Source organism: Thamnophis sirtalis, unplaced genomic scaffold (genome assembly GCF_051295495.1).
Source record: "Thamnophis sirtalis isolate CommonGarterSnake01/CBP01778 unplaced genomic scaffold, rThaSir2_p1.2 scaffold_2, whole genome shotgun sequence".
Classification (NCBI taxonomy): domain Eukaryota; kingdom Metazoa; phylum Chordata; class Lepidosauria; order Squamata; family Natricidae; genus Thamnophis; species Thamnophis sirtalis.
The window spans coordinates 76,097,823-76,118,272 of NW_028261382.1; the positions used below are offsets into that span (position 1 = coordinate 76,097,823).

Sequence of the window (20,450 nt, forward strand, 5' to 3'; positions counted from 1 at the left end):
ATTGAATCCATAGCTTTCTCTATTCTGTGCGGGAGGTATATTTAAAACGGAAAGCAAAAATGTAAGTTTTCTTTTCTTGTATAAAAGAATAGTCATGTGGATGATGAGATGCCTATAGTGGACCTGTATTGACCTCTGACCTCAGTTATTGGGCAGTGGCTACATTGATTTATTTTTCTCAATCAATTATAAATGAAGCATACACACACACATATCATCATCTTTTTCTTTTAATGACCTCATAATCCCTTGGGAAGTGGAGTCTGGCCAATTGAATGGAGCTGAGTGCTTACTGGCCAGATGCCCTTCCTGCCGCCAATGCGGAGTTTTTTTTCCAGCAGATACAGTCTCATTGTGCCCAGAGAGAGAGAAATATCTGTCTCTACCTAGGATCAAACTCTCAGCCTCCTGATTGTAAGGTGAGAGCTTCATCTCTAGGCCACCATACCAGCTAGTGCGCGCTGTGTGCGTTTGTGTGTGTCTGTGTATAAAAATATATCTCCAACCAGAAAAAGGCAGACACCATTGGATCTGTAAAGCACTGGATTTCACAGTAGAATAATAGTACAAGATCAGAGGGGTTTGCACATTTTAAGAGCAATAATAAACAGCAATGCAAACTAAATGATAAAAAATGAAAAAGAACAATCAAAAGGTATAAAGAAATAGCTTCCAATCTTCACAGCAGTTATAATAAGTACAGTTATATTTTAACTCCCCCCTCTCTCAAAGTTACATCATGACTCTCCTCTGGCTATAAACTAAGATCAGAGACATTTGTTGATGTGCAGAATAACCTGCTAGTTTCTTACTACTTTCCCACACTTCAAAGTAGCTTAGAAGTGAGCCTGGCTCCAAATTATTGCATCTATTAAGCTCTTTCTTTCAAAGTTGGGCACTTTCCATTGTGAAATATCTTTAATCCTTTTTTTCTTAATCTTCAAGGCTTTTTGACCTGTCAAGGGCCCCTATGATATCTCCAACCTTCTCAGACATTTTGTTTTTGCTATCTTTCACCCCGATCAGTCAAAAAGACTGAATCACTTCCTTGCTGAAACCTACTGAAGATGCAACCATTTTTTAAAAAAAATATTGCATTATCTTTAATATCATGGATTACTGTTCTGTAACTTGGTGTCTTCCAAATGTCTTGTGGTTAAATTTCCTGGAATTCTCAGCCAGAATGGGAGTTTTAGGAGTGATCATTCCAACATCTCTGAAGATTTCAGACTGGGGGAATTAGCTGCTTTTTCTTCCTCCCTTCCACCTTTTGCCATAGACCTTTTCTAAGGGAAAAGTAAAGGTTCCCCTTGCACATATGTGCTATTCGTTCCTGACTCTAGGGGGTGGTGTTCATCTCCTTTTCAAAGCCGAAGAGCCAGTGCTGTCCGAAGACATCTCTGTGGTCATGTGGCCGGCATAACTCAATGCCGAAGGTGCACAGAACGCTGTTACCTTCCCACCAAAGGTGGTTCCTATTTTCTACTTGCATTTTTACGTGTTTTCGAACTGCTAGGTCGGCAGAAGCTGGGAAAAGTAATGGGAGCTCACTCCATTACACAGCGCTAGGGATTCAAACTGTTGAATTGCTGACCTTCCTGATTGACAAGCTCAGCATCTTAGCCGCTGAGCCACCGTGTCCTTTTCTAGATTTAGCTATATTCTCATACATCCTTACTGCAGGATATTTCTACCAACTGTACAGAAAGTGATGGCTTATTATTCTACAGAATTAATTTATCACATCAGCAACCAGATTTTCCCTTCTTTTCTAAAACATGAAGACTAATTTTTTTTAAAAAAAAAGCTATCTCACATTCTGTAACACGTACATACCATAGTCATTTCGTAGGGGAAGAATGTCAGAAAACAAACTGCTCTTGTATTGTTTCATTAATTCCCTGTAAGAATAACTGTGGAACTACCGTACCTTAATTTCATGGCTTTCCCTGTGTAGAAGAAATTTGGAAGGAAAATTCTTGCGTCTAACCCCCAAATTGTGTTGACGATGTCATTATATGCCAAGCACTCATTGTTAATGGAAGCCATGTAATTCATTGCTGTCGGGGTTAAAAAAAAAAAAGCCCACAAACCAAGAAAGAGTTAATGGACTAAAATTACATCAGCTTTCTTGCCCAGAACAATAAACAGGAAGCGTAGCAAAAAGTAAATTTATACGTTTGTGACTAAGGCTGTTTGAGAGCTTTGCGCTCGGCTCAGAAGGGTCTGGTTTTCAGGCCAGGTTTATTATTGGTGGCAAAATTATATACTTGGTTAGAAAACAATGCTGTCGACTGGGCAAAGAAGGAAAGAAGAATTACTTAAACCTTTATTTATGACCCTTCTCTCTCTTCAGCCTCATTGGTCAGATTATATATAGTGGTCAGCGCAGAGCACTGTTTCCTGTGGGGCATAGTATTTGTGGAATGCCCTCAAAGTATCCACGGCAGGTGGCTTCATGCGCAGGCGCACCAAAGGTCGATCCCATCACGCTCAAATTAGGGCACCTGTTTGTGTAGGATAGAATATATAGAATATAGGATTGTTTATTCGCCAAGTGTGATTGGATACACAAGGAATTTTTTCTTTGGTGCATATGCTCTCAGTGTACATAAAAAGACAAGATACATTCAATAGAATAGAATAGAATTCTTTATTGGCCAAGTGTGATTGGATACACAAGGAATTTTTTCTTTGGTGCATATGCTCTCAGTGTACATAAAAAGACAAGATACATTCAATAAAAATAGAATAGAATAGAATAGAATAGAATAGAATAGAATAGAATTCTTTATTGGCCAAGTGTGATTGGACACACAAGGAATTGGTCTTTGGTTCATAAGCTCTCAGTGTACATAAAGATAATAAAATATATTAATCAAGAATCCTAAGGTACAACTCTTAATGATAGCCATAGGGTACAAATAAGCAATTGAATCATACTAGGAAACAATCAATATAAATCGTAAGGATACAAGCAACTAAGTTACAGTCCTACAGTCCTAAGTGAGAGGAGATGGGTGGTATGAAGGATGAGAAGACTAATAGTAATAGTAATGCAGCCTTAGTGAATAGTTTGACAATGGTGAGGGAATTATTTGTTTAGCATTTATTTATTTATTTTTTACAATGACAATAAAGACTATACTATACAGTCTGGTTCAGAGCTGGTTGTAAGTACAGGTAGTCCTCGATTTATGGCCGCCATCGAGCCCAAAATGTATATTGCTAAAGTGAGAAATTTTTAAAGTGAGTTTTGCCTCATGTTACAATCTTTATTGCCACTTTCGTTAAGAGAATCACCATGGTCGTTAAGTTAGTAACACGGTTGTTAAGTGAATCTGGCTCCCCATGGACTGCTGGTTAGAAGGTCACAAAAAAATGGTCCGCCTGACCCTGCAGCCGTCCTAAATATGAACCAGTTGTCAAACCTTCAAATGTAAATCACCTGCATATGGGGATGTTGCAGCAGTGTGAAAAACCCATCTTGTTGATTTTCTTCAGTGCTGTTGCAACTCCAAACGGTGACTGAATGAACTGTTGTAAGTCGAGGACTACCTGTAGAATGGTGTTCTACTGATAAAGGAGAATATTTGTAGCCCAGGGTTGAAATAGCACTTAGTAATAGCACTTAGACTTATATACCGCTTCACAGTGCTTTACAGCCCTAAGCGGTTTACAGAGTCAGCCTCTTGCCCCCAACAATCTGGGTCCTCCTTTTACCCACCTCAGAAGGAGGGAAGGCTGAGTCAATCTTGAGCGGGTCAGGATCAAACCCCTGGTTGTGGGCAGAGTTTGCCTGCAATGCTGCATTCTAATCACTGGGAAGGAAGGAAGGAAGGAAGGAAGGAAGGAAGGAAGGAAGGAAGGAAGGAAAATAGCAATAACACTTAGACTTATATACTGCTTCACAGTACTTTACAGCCCTCTCTAAGCGGTTTACAGAGTCAGTCTATTTGCCCCCAACAATCTGGGTCCTCATTTTACCCACCTTGGAAGAATGGAAGGCTGAGTTGACCTGAGATAGACAGACAGACAGACAGACAGACAGACAGACAGACAGATGGATGACAGACAGGAGAGAGGGAGAGACAACAATAGAAATAGCATTTAGACTTATATACTGCTTCACAGTGCTCTACAGCCCTCTCTAAGCGGTTTACAGAATCAGTCTATTTGCCCCCAACAATCTGGGTCTTCATTTTACCCACCTCAGAAGGACGGAAGGCTGAGTCAACCTTGAACCTGGTGAGATTCGAACTGCTGAACTGCAGCTAGCAGTCAGCTGAAGTAGTCTGCAGTGCTGCACTCTAACCACTGAGCCACCTCGGTGAAGGTCTTTGGTGCTCTTGCTTGGTTTTAGAAAATGTGAAGAATTAATCCACTCTTCCTTCATCTCACTTCCATCACCCTCCTCCAGCAAGTGTGACACAAGAGGAATTGAGAGGTCCTTGGTGCTCTCTCAGCTTGGTTGTTTTTTTGAAGACGTTTCATTAGCCAAAATTAGGTAACATCATCAGTGCTAGAGCAAACCCCATTCCTTACCAGCCCTAATGATGTTACCTACTTTGGGTAATAAAGCAGCCATAGTGGCGCAGTGGTTAGAATGCGGTATTGCAGGCTAACTCTGCCGACTGCCAGCAGTTCGATTCTGACTGGCTCAAGATTGACTCAACCTTCCATCCTTCCGAGGTCGGTAAAATGAGGACCCAGATCATTGGGGGGCCATAGGCTGACTCTTTAAACCGCTTAGAGAGGGCTGTAAAGCACTGTGAAGCGGTATATAAGTCTAAGTGCTATTGCTATTTTCCTTCCTTTCTCCCCTCCCTCCCTCCCTCCCTCCCTCCCTCCCTGTGGTTAGAATGCAATATTCCAGACTAACTCTGCCGACTGCCAGCAGTTCAATCCTGACCGGCTCAAGGTTGACTCAGCCTTCCATCTTTCCGAAGTGGGTAAAATGAGGACCCAGATTGCTGGGGACAATATCCTGACTCTGTGAACCTCTTAGAGAGGGCTGTAAAGCACTGTAAAGCGGTATATAAGTCTATGTCCTGTGGCTATCTGCAAGAAAGCAAGCACAGAACATACCAAGGAGCCCTGCTGCAGGAGTAGGATGGAAGTAAGCTAAAGGAATAGTGGATTAACCCTTCACATTTTCCAAAACCAAGCAAGAGGAAGGAAGCCTTCTTCTTAAGACCATCTGGTTTCCTTCTGCCTCTAAGGCTGCCTTGAGGCATGACTATATCTATATACTCTTGCACATATTTCCCTATAGGTAAGTCATGTTGAACTTGGTCTTGTTCTTTGCTGAGTGGCTTCTGCTAGAGGCGAAAGAACACATGTGTACTAGAAAAGAAGTGTGCGATGAAACATTTATGTCCTGGCCATTGGGAGTGATTGAACTGGTATTCTTGACTGGAGCCTGCGTTTGGAAGGAGCGAGGTGAAACAATGCTCTTTATTTATTTTAAGCAGCATTAATTCCACTTGTGGGTTGCAAGACGGGAGAGAAAAGCATATCCATTTTTAATGTCAGCATCAAAGCAAAATTTTGAAAGTGTGGCTAGTTCTCTCGACCTTCTGTTGCAGACCTGGTGATGCTTTTGTTAACTGACACAAACCTTGTTGAAGAAAGCAGTATAAATCTATATACACTGTGAGAAGGGAGTTTAATACTCCACTATTAAAGGGGCCGAAGCTTACTTTTGGGGCAAAGTTTTGCTTCTTTCTTAGTGGCAATGAAAATGAGATTCGCACCTTCTTTCACTCATGGTGATCATGCTCCGAAACGAAAAGATATTGGCTGACTATACGTTGCAGGATTTAACTATATGTCGAATAGAATTCAAACCGGAAATGTGTCTCCTGGGGAGTATAATAGAAAGTTGAAATACTAGATGTTACATATAATAACGGCAAGGATTGCTTTTGTGCAATATTGGAAGAAAGATAGTATTCCACCAGCGGGATTAGTAATCCAAAAAAAATATTTGATTGTGCAGAAATGGACAAATTCACGTTAGAGTTAAAGGGAAAGGATGACTCGGAATATTATGCGGTATGGGAGAAATTGTATGAATCAGTGGTGGGTTCTGGGCGGTATGGCGCGGTACGGGCGTACCAATGGCTGCTGGGAGCAGCGACCACCGTACCGGAACGGTGGCTTGTTGGGACCACTCGCCCGCCTGCCTGCGTTCCTTACCACTTTTTGAGTGAAATAGGCCACTTGTGCACACGTGCACATGTACGGTGCCTGCGCAACCTTCGCCGAGCAGCTGGGGCATCACAGGGTGATGGTGTGCGCATGCCTGTATAAGAAGCAATTGGTGGTAGTGGGGAAGCTTAGTGGTGGTTGGGGAGGAGGGATGGGGAGAGAGGATCTGTGTTCGCCAAGCAAAGATGGGAGCCCCTGTGCGATGCTCGGCTCCCAACTTTATTTCTTTTTTAATCCCCAATATCCCTCCTTGAAAAGATAATGTTAAACATGACATGCTGGCTTATTTGCCTAGGACCATGATGGCGAACCTATTGCACACATGCCACAGGAGGCACACAGAGCCCTCTCTGTGGGCACACCAGCTGTTGCCTCAGCCCAGCCCCACTGTGCATGTGCGCGCCGAATGCTGACCAGCTGGTGTTTGGGTCTCTGCTGTGCATGCGCAGGCGGGGCCTTCCCTGATTTCAGCAGGTTCCCTCCCAGCCAGTGGTGGGTTCTGGATCCCATTCCAACCGGTATGGTTGGAACGTGCCTGGCGGCATCCACATGAACATGCACGCACATGCGCGCAGTGAGCACATGCGTCTTAGCGCCTGCGAGTGCATGGATGTGCCAAAGACTTAAAAGACCGGTAAGGAGCTGGGGCAGGTGAGTGGGCCCTCCGGAGCACCATACCGGAACGGTATCCGGTGCTCTGGGCAGGCTCCAGTACGCCCATACCGGGGCGTACCGCCTGCAACCCACCACTGCTCCCAGCACACCCTACTCTTCTCCTGCATTTCTGCTGCCTGTGCCTTCCCCGATCAAGTTGCCCCCTCCCCAGTGTGCCCTATCCTTCTACTCCATTTCTGCCACCCGCAACAACCTGGAAGCCAAAATGGGGTGCTGGGGGGTGGGGGTAGGGCGTATGCACTGGTAAAGTGCATGCGTGGGGAACGTGCGTGGATGCGTGGGACTGGGGCGCATGCACTGGGGGCACTGCCATTACATTTTGGGGATTGGGGCACAAACGCGTGCATTTGTGTGCACACACACGCTTTGGGCACTCGGCACCAAAAAGGTTAACCATCACTGGCACTAGGATCTTAATCTCTGCCGCTTTCTCTTCTCTTTTTTCCCCATCCAGGATTCCGTTCAAGATCGGGCAGCCTAAGAAACAGATTGTACCCAAGACAGTGAGTAAATCAGTTTTTCTCATCCCCCCTCTCCTTCTCTCCTTTTTTTTTTTTTGAAAAAAAGAATCTTGCCTTTGATCATATGGCTGATGACTCAAGCCAGCACACATTAACCAGCCCGCTTTTAATATGTTTATAGGCGTGTGGGTGGGAGGAAAAAAAAAACCCCATGAGTGAGCTGAAATTGCTTCTCTTTGGCCATGGCTCTCTTGACTGAGGGGGAGTCTCAGCGCCGGGTGGCTTATTTTGGTATCTTCTGGATCTGTGTCCCTGCTCCTTTCTTAGCACCCCACTCCTCCTCCCCTGCCTGTGTGTGTGTGTGTGTGTGTGTGTGTGTGTGTGTGTGTGTGTGTGTGTGTAGAGGAGGGGCCTGTGTCGCTCTGGCATGATTTTCCTAGGAGATGGTTGAGCAGGCTTCCTTCCTTCCTTCTTTCAGCTGTGTGGCTTGTTTGTTCCTCTTCTTTTTTTTCCTTCGGAGCAGATGGAGATGGAGGCCTGCTTCGTCTTACTGAATATAACTGTTTCCGAAGGCAGGCTTATTAGAGGAAGCATGAAAATGCTTAGTGCCCGGGTGTGAATTCATTTGGATTGCAGAGGAGCAGTTGCTTTAAAAAGGCATTTTAAGACACACACATACACCCAGTACACCCAGTTTCATATTATGGAGGCAGCCTAATTGTCTTACCTTGAAGCAACTGGCACAGGGCATGGGGTATTCACTCACACACACAAACACACACACACACCGAACTGATTGCAAACATGGACCTTTGTGTGGTGTTTGTGCAACAAAGAAATCCGTCTGTAGAGGAGGCATGGGAAAGCTGTAGCTTTCCAAATGTTGCTCAGCTACATTAGTCATGCTGGCTGAGGCTGAAGTAGCATGAAGTTGCAGGAAACCCCCCACCCCCCCAGGTCTTTTGAAAAGGTTCCCCTAGTCCAAGGTTCAGCAATCTTAAATACTCAAAAGAGCCACAAAGGTCCTAACCGGAAGCCTCCCCCCCCCATTCAATTCTGGAGCCAACCAGAAGTCAGATTCCCCCACCATAGAGTCTCCTAGTGTGGTGTCCTTTTTCCTCTACCTGTCTTAACCGAAAGCCCTATCAATTGTGGAGCTGACCAGAAAACCCGTCCCTTGCCATAGTGTCTCCTTTTGGCGTACCCTGCTTCCCCCTCTCCCAAACTGGAAGCTCCTCTCAAAATTGTGGTGCCAACTGGCAATAGGGAGCCACAGCAGAGAGATGAAAGAGCCACATGCGGCTCCAGAGCCGCAATTTGCTGACCCCTGCCCTAGTCCAACCCAAAATTAAGCTGGCACAATCTGTCTGCAATCTTGAGGTTTTCTGAATTTAGCTACCCTGTTTCCCCGAAAATAAGCCCCAGCCGGAAACATAAGCTAGAACCATGATGGCAGACCTATGCCATGCGTGCCACAGGTGACACACAGAGCCCTCTTTGTGGGCACACAAGCCATTGCCCCGGCCCAGCTTTACCGTGCATGCATGTGCGCCTCCCGCTAGCCAGCTGGTCTTCAGGTCTCAGGGCCTTCCCCAATCTGCACAGGTTTCTCCCCCAGCACGCCCTACCTTTGTACTCCATTTCTGCTGCCTGCACCAATCTGGAAGCCAAAACGGGATGTTGGGCGCCGTGCGAGACCCCCCCGCACCACGTTTTTGGCCTGGAAAGCCTCCTGCACCAACCTGGAAGCCAAAATGGGGTTTTGGGGAGGGCCCAGGGCTCATGCATGGGGGTGGAGGGAACACATTGCATTTTGGAGATTAGGGCATGTGTGTGTGCGCGCACGCTTTGGGCACTCGGCACCCAGAAGGTTACCATCACTGCCCTAGCATAATTTTTCAGGATGCTTGTAATATAAACCCTACCCCCCAAAAATAAGCCCCAGTTAAGATTGTCAGCCAGATGAACATACTTAGTACCGTATTTCCCTGAAAATAAGATCCAACTGGAAAATAAGCCCTAATGGATCTTTTGGAGCAAAAATTAATATAAGACACAGTCTTATTTTGGGGAAAACACGGTAGAAAGTGGATATAATAACTGTTGTAGTGAGATACTTTTTCTACTTATGAGCACCCAATTAATTCTGAACCATGATGCCTCAGAGAGCAAGTTTGGGCTTACATGGCTTCTGGAAATTGGGCAAGGTGAGAATAGCATGAAAGCTTTGTGATGCTCCACTCTAATGACACTTTGTGTTGGGCAAGATGTTGGCCTTGGGGTTTCACAACAGGAGAAAGCAATTGTTGCCTTCTAAGGTTTTGTATCTTATTCCCAAAAGTGCTTTTTCAGGAGGCAATTGGACTTTCTTGTTTGTTTTTTTAAATTTGAAGACGTTTTGCTTTTCATCCAAGAAAGTTCTACAGCTCCGACTGGATGGTGGGGAATGGAAGGAGTTGTCTTCCTTCAGCTATCCTGTCAGAGCTGAAGAAGCTTCTTGGATGAGAAGTGAAACATCTTCAAAAGAAAAGTCCAGTTGCCTCTTGAAAAAAAGCACCTTTGGGACAACCATGACCTGGATGACTGAGAATCTCTACAGACTTTTAGCTATACAAATTGGGATGAACACCCTTCAAGTGGTATGGGAGTAGGAATGGATTTCCAGAGAGAAAAACTGCAGGAACCATTTGCACCACTCAGGTGACCCTGAGGACACAGATAAACTCTAAGTGGCCTCAAATGCTCTCTGAAAGGATGCAAATGACCAGCTGTCTGCAAGGAATATAAATCCTTCCATTCTGTGTTATCTACAAACTTTTGTATCTTTGTTCCCCTTAGTTCTAGCCTGCAGAACAGATAGCAAGAGATTGTAGGAATTGTAGTCAAAGATGTTTTGAGAGCATCCAGGCTTGATTTAAATGTTTTAGAGTAACCTTAACACTTTCAAATCAGCAAAGGGTCATATAGGTATAAAGGTAAAGGTTCCCCTCACACATATGTGCTAGTTATTCCCGACTCTAGGGGGTACTGCTCACCTCCATTTCAAAACCAAAGAGCCATCGATGTCCGAGAATGTCTCCGTGGTCATCTGGCTGGCATGACTCAATGCCGAAGATGCATGGAACGCTATTACCTTCCCACCAAAGGTGGTCCCTATTTTTTCTACTTGCATTTTTACGTGCTTTCGAACTGCTAGGTTGGCAGAAGCTGGGACAGGTAACAGGAGCTCACTTTGTTACGCAGCACTAGGGATTCGAACCATTGAACTGCTGGCCTTTCTGATCGTCAAGCTCAGCGTCTTAGCCACTGCATCCCTCCTACGTATACATATAATATGTACTTATACATAAAGCATATTTTTGGGAGTATAAGACCCACCACGATTTTGAAGAGGCAAATTTTAAAAAAAGTTTTTGCACTTTGCAGACCTTGCGAAAACGGCCAGTTCCTATTAATAGAATAGCAGAGTTGGAAGGGACCTTGAAGGTCTTCTAGTCCAACCCGCTGCCTAGGCAGGAAACCCTATGCAATTTCAGACAAATGGCTATCCAACATCTTCTTAAAGACCTCCGTGTTGGAGCATTCACAACTTCCGGAGGCAAGCTGTTCCACTGATTAATTGTTCTAACTGTCAGGAAATTTCTCCTCAGTTCTAAGTTGCTTCTCTCCTTGATTAGCTTCCACCCATTGCTTCTTGTTCTACCCTCAGGTGCCTTGGAGAATAGTTTGACTCCCTCTTCTTTATATCTTTATATATAAAGCTATCTTTATATATAAATATATCTTTATATATAAAGATATATTGATATCTGTCAATGCTTCTTTGCTTCTCACATGTCCACCGCATATGATAGTATGATCCAGGTAACTGGTGACATTTCCAACATTTAGCTGATTTGTCTTTAAACATCTTTGCCAACTTCGTTGATGGAAAATGCCATCTATAAAACATCTTATATAAATTCTGTTTATATGCGGTATCATTTTGACTTTTTTTTTATCTCTTTCCAGAAATGTTTCTAGTTACAAAATGATGATTATTCTGAATCAGGGGTCTTCAACCGTGGCAACTTTAAGACTTGTGGACTCCCAGATCCCAACTCCCAGATCTCCAAGGTTGGAGACCCTTGCTCTAAATTGTTCACTGACATCCTGGGTAGGATATCAAAAGTGCAAGATACTTTGTTCCGTTTCCTAGCCGCTGTACCTAGCATTTGTCCAATATTCCTCATTTGATTTATTCTACTGCCATGTTTAGCAGGCATTGTCAGTGTTCCAAATATCACCCAGAATTAAATCAAGAGTCCAAGGCAAAACTTTCCTCAAAGTTCCAATTTAATAAGAGAGACATGTTGGTACATCTGTGGGAAACCCGAATCTGAAAGCTTCCTGGGGTTCCCACCCAGTTGAAAGTTCATGATCTTGTTTCCACACCCACAAGTCCATCACATGGTCCAATCTTCCACTGCCACGCTGGCATTTCCACCCATCTAGTTCCAGTTAGGTACAGAGGTGCAGAGACAAAGAATGACCTTGGGCTTCTAGAAAGGAATGTTTTATTTTGACAACACCACATTCTACAATTCTACTCCTCACTATTCCCCCTCCCAATTCCCCACTAATGAAACAGCCTAGTAAAGAAAGAGTATGGCAGGCCAAAGATCCTAAAATGAATTTGACTACAGGCCTGACAGGCATCTTTTAAATATTCAGTCTATAACGGAATTGCTTCTTTGAGTGGTCCCCTTTTATATTTTGGATCTTCTCTTATGCCCGCTCCTTCTGCATGTCCTTCCTTGGTTTCCACAGTCTTCTACAAAGTCTTTTATGAAAACCATGTTGCTTCAGCGAACTGACAGGACGCTTTTCCTCATCCTATTCCCATATAAAGGCACATTCCTGACCACCAGTTGCTGCCATATTTATGAAGAGTGTTTTATTTTTGTACAGTAAGATTGCCTGATGTCACTTTCAGTTCTGAGCTATGTATCTGTACCATCCTTTTAAAAAACCTCTTTGTTCTCCTCTTCAGGATCCCACTTGTCCATTATTTAAAATGGGAAGAAGCGCATGGAAAAGGCTTCAATCTGCAACTGCCTTCTCCCACATGCCATAAAGAAAAGAGAAGCCGGAATATTGTACATAGTTCAATGCTTAGAAGGGTCTTCCTTATGAGAATAGCTTAGAATAGGGGTGTCAAACTCAAGGCCCATGGGCCACATTCGGCCCACACAATGCTTAGATCTGGCCCACGGGGCCGCCCCAGTGGTAAAATTCAATTGGTTTTACTACTGGTTCTGTGGTAGGTGGGCATGGTGTGACTTGATGGGCATGGCTTGGTGGGAGTGGCAGGGGAAGGATACTATAAAATCTCCATTTCCTCCCTACTTCTAGAAAAGGATACTGCAAAAACTCCATTCCCACCCCACTCCAGGGAAAGGATACTGCAAAATCTCCATTTCCTTCCCACTCCAGGGGAAGAATACTGCAAAATCTCCATTCCCTCCCATCACTGGTGTAGGGTCTCCTGCTTGAGGTGGGGGGTTGGACTAGATGACCTACAAAGTCCCTTCCAACACTGTTAATCTAATCTAATCTTATCTAAAAACACCTTGAATTGCACCTGGGAGTGAACCTGCAATCAATACAGCTCACGATGCAGTGGGTGTTCATGCACCCAGTAAGGGTATACTTACCAGCCTTGAGTTTATTTATAGAAATAATAAAGGTAGGATAAAAATAAAAATAAAAAACTAAAGCAGATACAGATAATCTCAATATACAACCGTTCATTTATTGACAGTTTTGAAGTTCTAACAGCGCCGAAAAAAAGTGATTTATGACCATTTTTCACACAACCATTGCAGCATCTCTATGGTCACCTAATCAAAATTCAGATGCTTGGCAACTGACTCCTATTTATGACGGTTGCAGTGTCCCAGAGTCATGGGATCCCCTCTTGCGACTTTCTGACAAGCAGAGTCAATGGGGAAGTCATTTATGACTACAGACCTTATCTATCTTGGAAAGCTTTCATGTAAATATTTTCCAAATGAGGTGCTGTGCAAGGAAAGACTTGGTACAGAGTCTCTGAGATTCACGGACAGATCTTCACACTCCTGAAATGAACAAACGAATGAATTGTTTCCTGCAAAAGCCCACTCCTCTTTTATTTCCTATGGGAGGGGCCAATCACCTTCCATCTGTGACTTTACTCCCAAGTCTACCTTGATTTCTGAGTTGTTCTTTTCTTCTGGCAGCTATGCGCATGCGCACACTGGGAACCGGCTCTAGCTGTTCCTCTGCCTCATTGCTGTCTACCTCTGTAGGCACCTGATCACTGCCAGATGCCCTCGGCCCCGTCTCTGCCTCCGACACAGAGCCCTCGTCTGAGCCTTCCCCAGCCTTCAGGACTGGCCCATGTTCCTCCCCAACCTGTGCAATGTCTGAGCCTGCTGGCAGGCCACAACAACTTGAAACTGCAGTGATTCACTTAACAACTGTGGCAGGCAAAGTCATAAAAATGGGGCAAAACTTACCACAAATGTTTCATTTAGCAACAGAAATGCTGGGCTCAGTTGTGGCCGTTAGTCGAGGACAACGAATAGAATGGGAATTATGCAATTAACTTCTAAAATTCACTGCTATGGCCCACCAGCGGCCAGCGAATCTGGCAGCAGATTCAGACAGTGAGGAGGTTGGGGAGGAACATGGGCCAGTCCTGGAGTCTGGGGAAGGCTCTGATGAGGGTCCTGCATTGGAGGCAGAGAGTGGGCTGAGGCTGTCTGGCAGTTCTCAGCTGCCCTCGGTGCTAGACAGCAGTGAGGCAGAGGAAAAGCTGGAGCCTGTTCCCAATGTGTGCATGTGAAAATCAGGCAGAAGAAAAGAACTCAGACATCAGGGTAGACTTGGGAGTAAAGTCACAGGTGGAAGGTGATTGACCCCTCCCATATAACTTAAAAGAAGAGAGAGAGTGGAGTAGACTTTTGCAGGAAACAATTTGTTAGATTCGTTATCAGCTACCTTCAGAGTCGGAGATCAGTGGGGCAGAAGTACAGCTGGAGCCTTTTCCCGATGTGCGCATGCGCAGAGCTGCCAGGAGAAGGGAACAGCTAAGGAACAAGGGCTGACTCCAGAGTAAAGGCACAGGTGGGCGATGAATGCCCCTCCCAGAGAGAATAAAGAGGAGCGAAAGGGGAGGGGAGTTTGCAGGAGGCAATTAGTTCAATTCATTAGGGTGAAGATCTGTTCCTGACTTCTTGCCAAGTAATTGCTGATACAGAGCGGCGTTTGGAAGATATCGGCCTGGCAGCTCTCCAAGCCTGATAAAGGCCTGTAGTTGTGAAATCTCTTGAAAGATTATTGGCCACGACTTTGCTGGAGAGGAATTCACTTTAAACTAAATAAAAAGGGTTTTATCGGGACGAGGAGTCGGCTTTGTGTTTTTGGGAAGCCTAGGTGAGAACATTCACTGGCAAACAGTACAGTGATGACCACTTCTTAAATATTTGGAAAAGGTTAGATTGTGCACATATTTAGAAGGCTAAGGATCCCTCTGGCCAAGGCAACTTTGTCCTTAAGGCCATGCCTCTTTGGTGCGGCGGGGGGGACGGGACTAGACCCCCTTCTTTGTAACGGGCTTGTGGCCACTGCTGGTTTCCTGCCATTTGCAGAATATAAATGGCCTGCAGTGGAAAACGGAGTGACCTTTTTATTTCTTTGTCCGTCTTCCAGATGTTCCCCTTCAGATTATGTTTCAGGAAGTGGGAAGGTGAGGCATCTTTATTGGCTGCATCCCCTGTTGATGTGAGAGGGAAGTGGTTTGACTGAGAGGCTCTCCCACTCGCAACTAGCCTAGATCACAAACATACACACACAGAGGGGAGCCTGGGTGGAAATTAACAACGGGCTATTTCCAGAGTCAGCTCCAACTTCCAACTATGGAGAGGCAGGCAGGAGGGGGTTGGCTTAAAAGGGGTTTTTTTTCCCCTCCCCAGGCAGGCAAAAAAAAAAAAAATCTCATTCCAAGGATGGCTCAGTAGCACTTTTAGAAGATGATCGGATACAGCTGAAAAAGACATTAGTTATCTCTTTAATGAGCCTCCTCAATTCCACTCCTTCGAAAGACGTCGTAGTGTCAATTGTATTGAATCCTAGTTCTTAATCAGTCCCAAAAGTGCTTTTGCAGGAGTCAGTTGGACTTTCTTGGTTTTTCTTTTGAAGACGTTTCGTTTTCCATCCAAGAAGCTTCTACTACTGCAATGCGCTCTACATGGGGCAGCCCTTGAAGAGCATTTGGAGACTTCAACTTGTCCAGAATGCAGCCGCGCGAGTGATTGTGGGTGTACCTCGATACACCCATGTTACACCTATCCTCCGCGAGCTGCACTGGCTTCCAATCAGTCTCTGGATACGCTTCAAGGTGCTAGTTATCACTTATAAAGCCCTTCATGGTATTGGACCTGGGTACTTGAGAGACCGCCTACTGCCAATTACCTCCCAAAGACCCATTAGATCGCACAGGGTCGGCCTCCTCCGGGTTCCGTCTACCAGCCAATGCCATCTGGCTACGACCCGGGGGAGGGCCTTCTCTGTTGCAGCTCCGGCCCTTTGGAACGAACTCCCCGCAGAGATTCGGACCCTCACCTCTCTCCAGGCCTTCCGAAAAGCCGTTAAAACCTGGCTGTGTCAGCAGGCCTGGGGTTGATGAGCTCCCTTCCCCTCTCGACAGGTGTGGTTGTTGGCTATCTTAAATGCTTGTCTTTGTGTGTTCCCTCTCCCGCTTGAGTTGTTCGCCGCCCTGAGTCCCTGTAGGGAATAGGGCGGCATATAAATAAAACAAATCTCAATCTCTTCAGCTCTGACTGGATGGTGGAGAATCCTACCCCCACACCATTCAAAGGGTGTTCATCCCAAATTGTCTAGCTAAAAGTCTTTAGAGATTCTCAGTCATCCAAGCCCTGGTTGTCCCAAAGGTGCTTTTTCAGGAGGCAACTGGACTTTCTTCTTATTTTTCCCCTATGAAGACATTTCGCTTCTCCTCCAAGAAGCTTCTTCAGCTCTGACTGGATGGTGGGGAATGGAAGGATTGATATCCCTTGCAGACATCTGGACATTTGCATCTTTTTAAAGAGTTGTTGAGGCCACCTGGAGGTTTATTTGTATCCTCAGGGCCATCTGAGTGATGCTCCTGGTTCCTGTAGTCTGCAATTTTGTTTTCTCTGGAAATCCATTCCTACTCCCACACCATTCAAAGGGTCTTCATCCCAAAGTGTGTAGCTAAAGGTCTGTAGAGATTCTCAGTCATCTAGGTCAGTGTTTCTCAACCTTGGCAACTTGAAGATGTCTGGACTTCAACTTCCAGAATTCCCCAGCCAGCATTCGCTGGCTGGGGAATTCTGGGAGTTGAAGTCCAGTCATCTTCAAGTTGCCAAGGTTGAGAAACACTGATCTAGGTCACAGTTGTCCCAAGGGGCACCTTTGGGACAATCAAGTGCTTCAACGACTCTCTAAAGGGGCTGCAAATGTACAACTGTCTGTAAGGAGTATAAGCTTCTTGGATGAGAAGCGAAACGTCTTCAAATAAAAAACCCCAGAAAGTCCAGAAAAAGCACCTTTGGGAAAACCGTGACCTGGATGGCTGAGACTCTCCATAGATTTCCTAGTCAAAGGATATCTGTTATGAATTGATTTGACCTCAGCAATCTTCTCCAAAACTGTCTGGCTTCAGTTCCAGGCAGAATCATCTCTACGGGTAATCTTCGACTTATGACCACAAATCGAGCCCAAAATCTCTGTTGCTAAGTGAGACAGCTGTAAGGTGAGTTTGCCCCACTTTACAACCTTTCCTGCAACATTTGTGATGTGAACCACGGGTTGTTAAGTTAGTAACCTTTGGGAAGTGGATCTGGCTTCCCCATCAACTTTGCTGGTCAGAAAGTCACAAAAGGGGATCACGTGACACCCTCTCCCACGGGACACTGCAGCCGTCATTAATACATGCCAGTTACCAAACTTCCAAATTTTTATCACATGACCATGGGGACACTGCAGCGGTCGTAACTGTGAAAAATGCTCATAAGTCACTTTTTTCAGTGTTGTTGTAACTTTGAATGGGCTTTAAATGACTCTTGTACTGCAAGTTGTAAGTAGTGAAAATGGAAAAGTTTCCCTCGCACATATGTGCTAGTCGTTCCCAACTCTGGGGGGCGGTGCTGATCTCCGTTTCAAAGCCGAAGAGCCAGCGGTGTCTCCATGGTCATGTGGCCGGCATGACTCAACGCCGAAGGTGCACAGAATGCTGTTCCCTTCCCACCAAAGGTGGTTCCTATTTTTCTACTTGCATTTTTTACGTGCTTTCAAACTGCTAGGTTGGCAGAAGCTGGGACAAGTAACGGGAGCTCACTCTGTTATGCAGCACTAGGGATTCGAACTGCCGAACTGCCGACCTTTCTGACCGACAAGCTCAGTTTCTTAGCCACTGCATCCCTCGAACATATACATATAATATGTACTTATACATAAAGCGTATTTTTCAGAATATAAGACCCACCATGATTTTGAAGAGGCAAATTAAAAAAAAAGTTTTTGCACTCTGCAGACCTTGTGAAAGCGGCCAGTATTTTTGAAAAGAAAAAAAAAAGCCATGAATAGGCTTTAGGAGTCTTGTAGAGTGCTTCTAGGGAGGTGGGGGCAGAAACGAGCAAGAAAAGGCAAGTTTTTTACTCATTTTTGCTCTCCCCAGCCCCCAAGAGCACTCTGGAAGCCTCCTAAAGATTATGCATGGCCATTCTGATGAAGGGGGCGGGGTTTTCGGAGGCCAAAAATGCTGCATTCAGTGTATAAGACGCACCCAGATTTTCACCCTCTTTTCTGAGGGAAAAATGTGTGTCTTATACTCTGAAAATTACGTAGTATAAAATTAGTAGTATACTTGTATGCAAAAAGATTCATTATCTTTTAACTGGATCAGAATGGAAACCAAAGGCCCCTCTCCTGTCTTTGTGAGAGGCGATGGCTGTTTGCAGATTTGCTTGTGGTCCCTGAATACTGAGCATCTTTGTGTCACTTCTAAAGCCATCGTAGTTTTAGCCCTCCTGGAACTTCCTTCTTCTACTGTGGTTTTTGTTTTGTTTGGGCTGCCCAGATGTTTCTTGGAGAATTCCCTTGGTGCAAAAGTTGGTTTGAAAGACAAAATCACATCTGGCTCCCTAGAGCTGCGGTCACCAACTGGTGGTCCATAAAGCACTGGTGGTCTGCGAGAAAATTTTGGTGGTCCACAGAAAAAGTAGTTGCATTTTTTTATATTGCAGTGGGGGACGCGGTGGCTCAGTGGCCAAGACTCTGAGCTTGTCGTTCAGAAAGGTCAGCAGTTTGGTGGTTTGAATCCCTAGCACCGCATAACGGAGTGAGCTGCCGTTCCTTGTCCCAGCTTCTGCCAACCTAGCAGTTTGAAAGCACGTAAAAATGCAAGTAGAAAAATAGGGACCACCTTTGGTGGGAAGGTAACAGCACTCCATGCATCTTCACCATTGATTCATGCCGCCCACATGACCACGGAGATGTCTTCGGACAGCGCTGGTTCTTCAGCTTTGAAATGGAGATGAGCACCGCCCCCTAGAGTCAGGAACGACTAGCATATATGTGGAAGAGAAACCTTTACCTTTACCTATATTGCACTAAATCTGAGGTCCTCAAACTACGACCTCCTGGGATGGATACGTGCAGTGAACACTTGTGTTGCTGCAGAGAGTCTCCCTCTTTGGGGTCTTTTTGTTAGGGTTAGAGGGGGGCAGAAAATCCAACATGGTGTCTGCTTCAGCCTTCTGGTATGGGGCTTTGGGTGAAGGTTGGAGGGAAGCGCCCCTGGTTACGAAGAGCTGGAGGGCCTCGTTCCAGTGGGATCGCATTATGGTCTGGAACTGGCTGACCCTCTCAGCCTGCTGAGCCTCCAGGCGCTGGTACTTGGCCTTGCACTCACTCAGGTCTTCCCTCTGCTTGGAAAGCCTATGCTGGTAGTCCTCAGTGAGGTGCTTCTGCTGAGCCTCCTTTTCGATCAGATCCAATTTGAACTGGGCTGTTTTGCCAACTCTTTCTCTTGGTGGCTTCTTAGCTCCAACAACTGCTTCCTGTTGGGGCCCTAAGGAGCCTGGGCGGGCGGGTGAGGAGTGGCTGGGAGGGGAGGGGAGGGGCGAGTAGAGGGTGGCAAGGCGCCCCTCAACATGAATGACATTGAGTTGGCCACGCCCACCTAGTCACATGATCACCTATTCACGACTAGCCAGCTGGTCATTAGGCAGATCATATTAGTGGTCTGCGGGATTTAAAATTATGAATTTAGTGGTCCCTGAGGTCCAAAAGGTTGAGGACTCCTGGTCTAGAGTCCCAAATAGGGCAAAATGGGCCACATTCTCCCTTTTTCCTGCTGGTCGGTGCAATTGTAAATTGCTGATTGTCTTCCACCCGAGGGTCCTGAGGAATGCAGCTAATAACAAGACCTCTTTCAGTGGCCCTTCTGCAACATAAATTGAATACATATCGCTAGAGCAGGGGTGTCCAACCTTGGCAAAGTTAAGACTTGTGGACTTTGGTGGCTAGGGAATTCTGGGAGTTGAAGTCCACAAGTCTTAAAGTTGCCAAGGTTGGACACCCCTGCTCTAGCCTTCCAACCATGAGTAGGTGCAACAACTAACGTGTTTATTAGCAAAGATGTGATTATGGAAAGATAAAAGTAACTGTATTCAATTGTTCCATGGAACATACTATTTAGATAATAGCTCCATGGGGAATAATCGAAAGGGCAGAAACCACGGTGCAAACTTTCAAGTTTTCCTGAGCCCTCCATTAGCCAAGAAGTTGCAAATGCAGGGATTGGGGGAAAACAGCAGGAAAGTCTCAAAATTAAACCAGCTGTTTCAGCCATTGGATCAGTAGTGAAAAGTTAGCTAAAAGTTAGATATCATTTGTATCAGGTTCTCTCTCGCTCTTCCTCCCCTTTCTCCCTCTCTCTCTCCCTCCCCCTCCCCCTCTCTCCTCCTCCCCTCCCTCTCCCTCGCCTCTCCCCCGTTCTCTCACTCCCTCTCACTCACTCCCTCTCTCTCT

At 45.4% G+C, this 20,450-nt stretch overlaps 1 protein-coding gene across 1 annotated transcript in view; it reads left to right on the forward strand.

The window, feature by feature from the left end:
• BIN3 (bridging integrator 3) overlaps nucleotides 1–20,450 on the forward strand; it is a 139,078-nt gene that overhangs the window by 30,455 nt on the left and 88,173 nt on the right. The window contains exon 2 of the mRNA XM_087706126.1: nucleotides 7,343–7,391. Coding sequence (XP_087562252.1) covers nucleotides 7,343–7,391 — 49 coding nt within the window. The remainder of the gene's footprint in view (nucleotides 1–7,342; nucleotides 7,392–20,450) is intronic.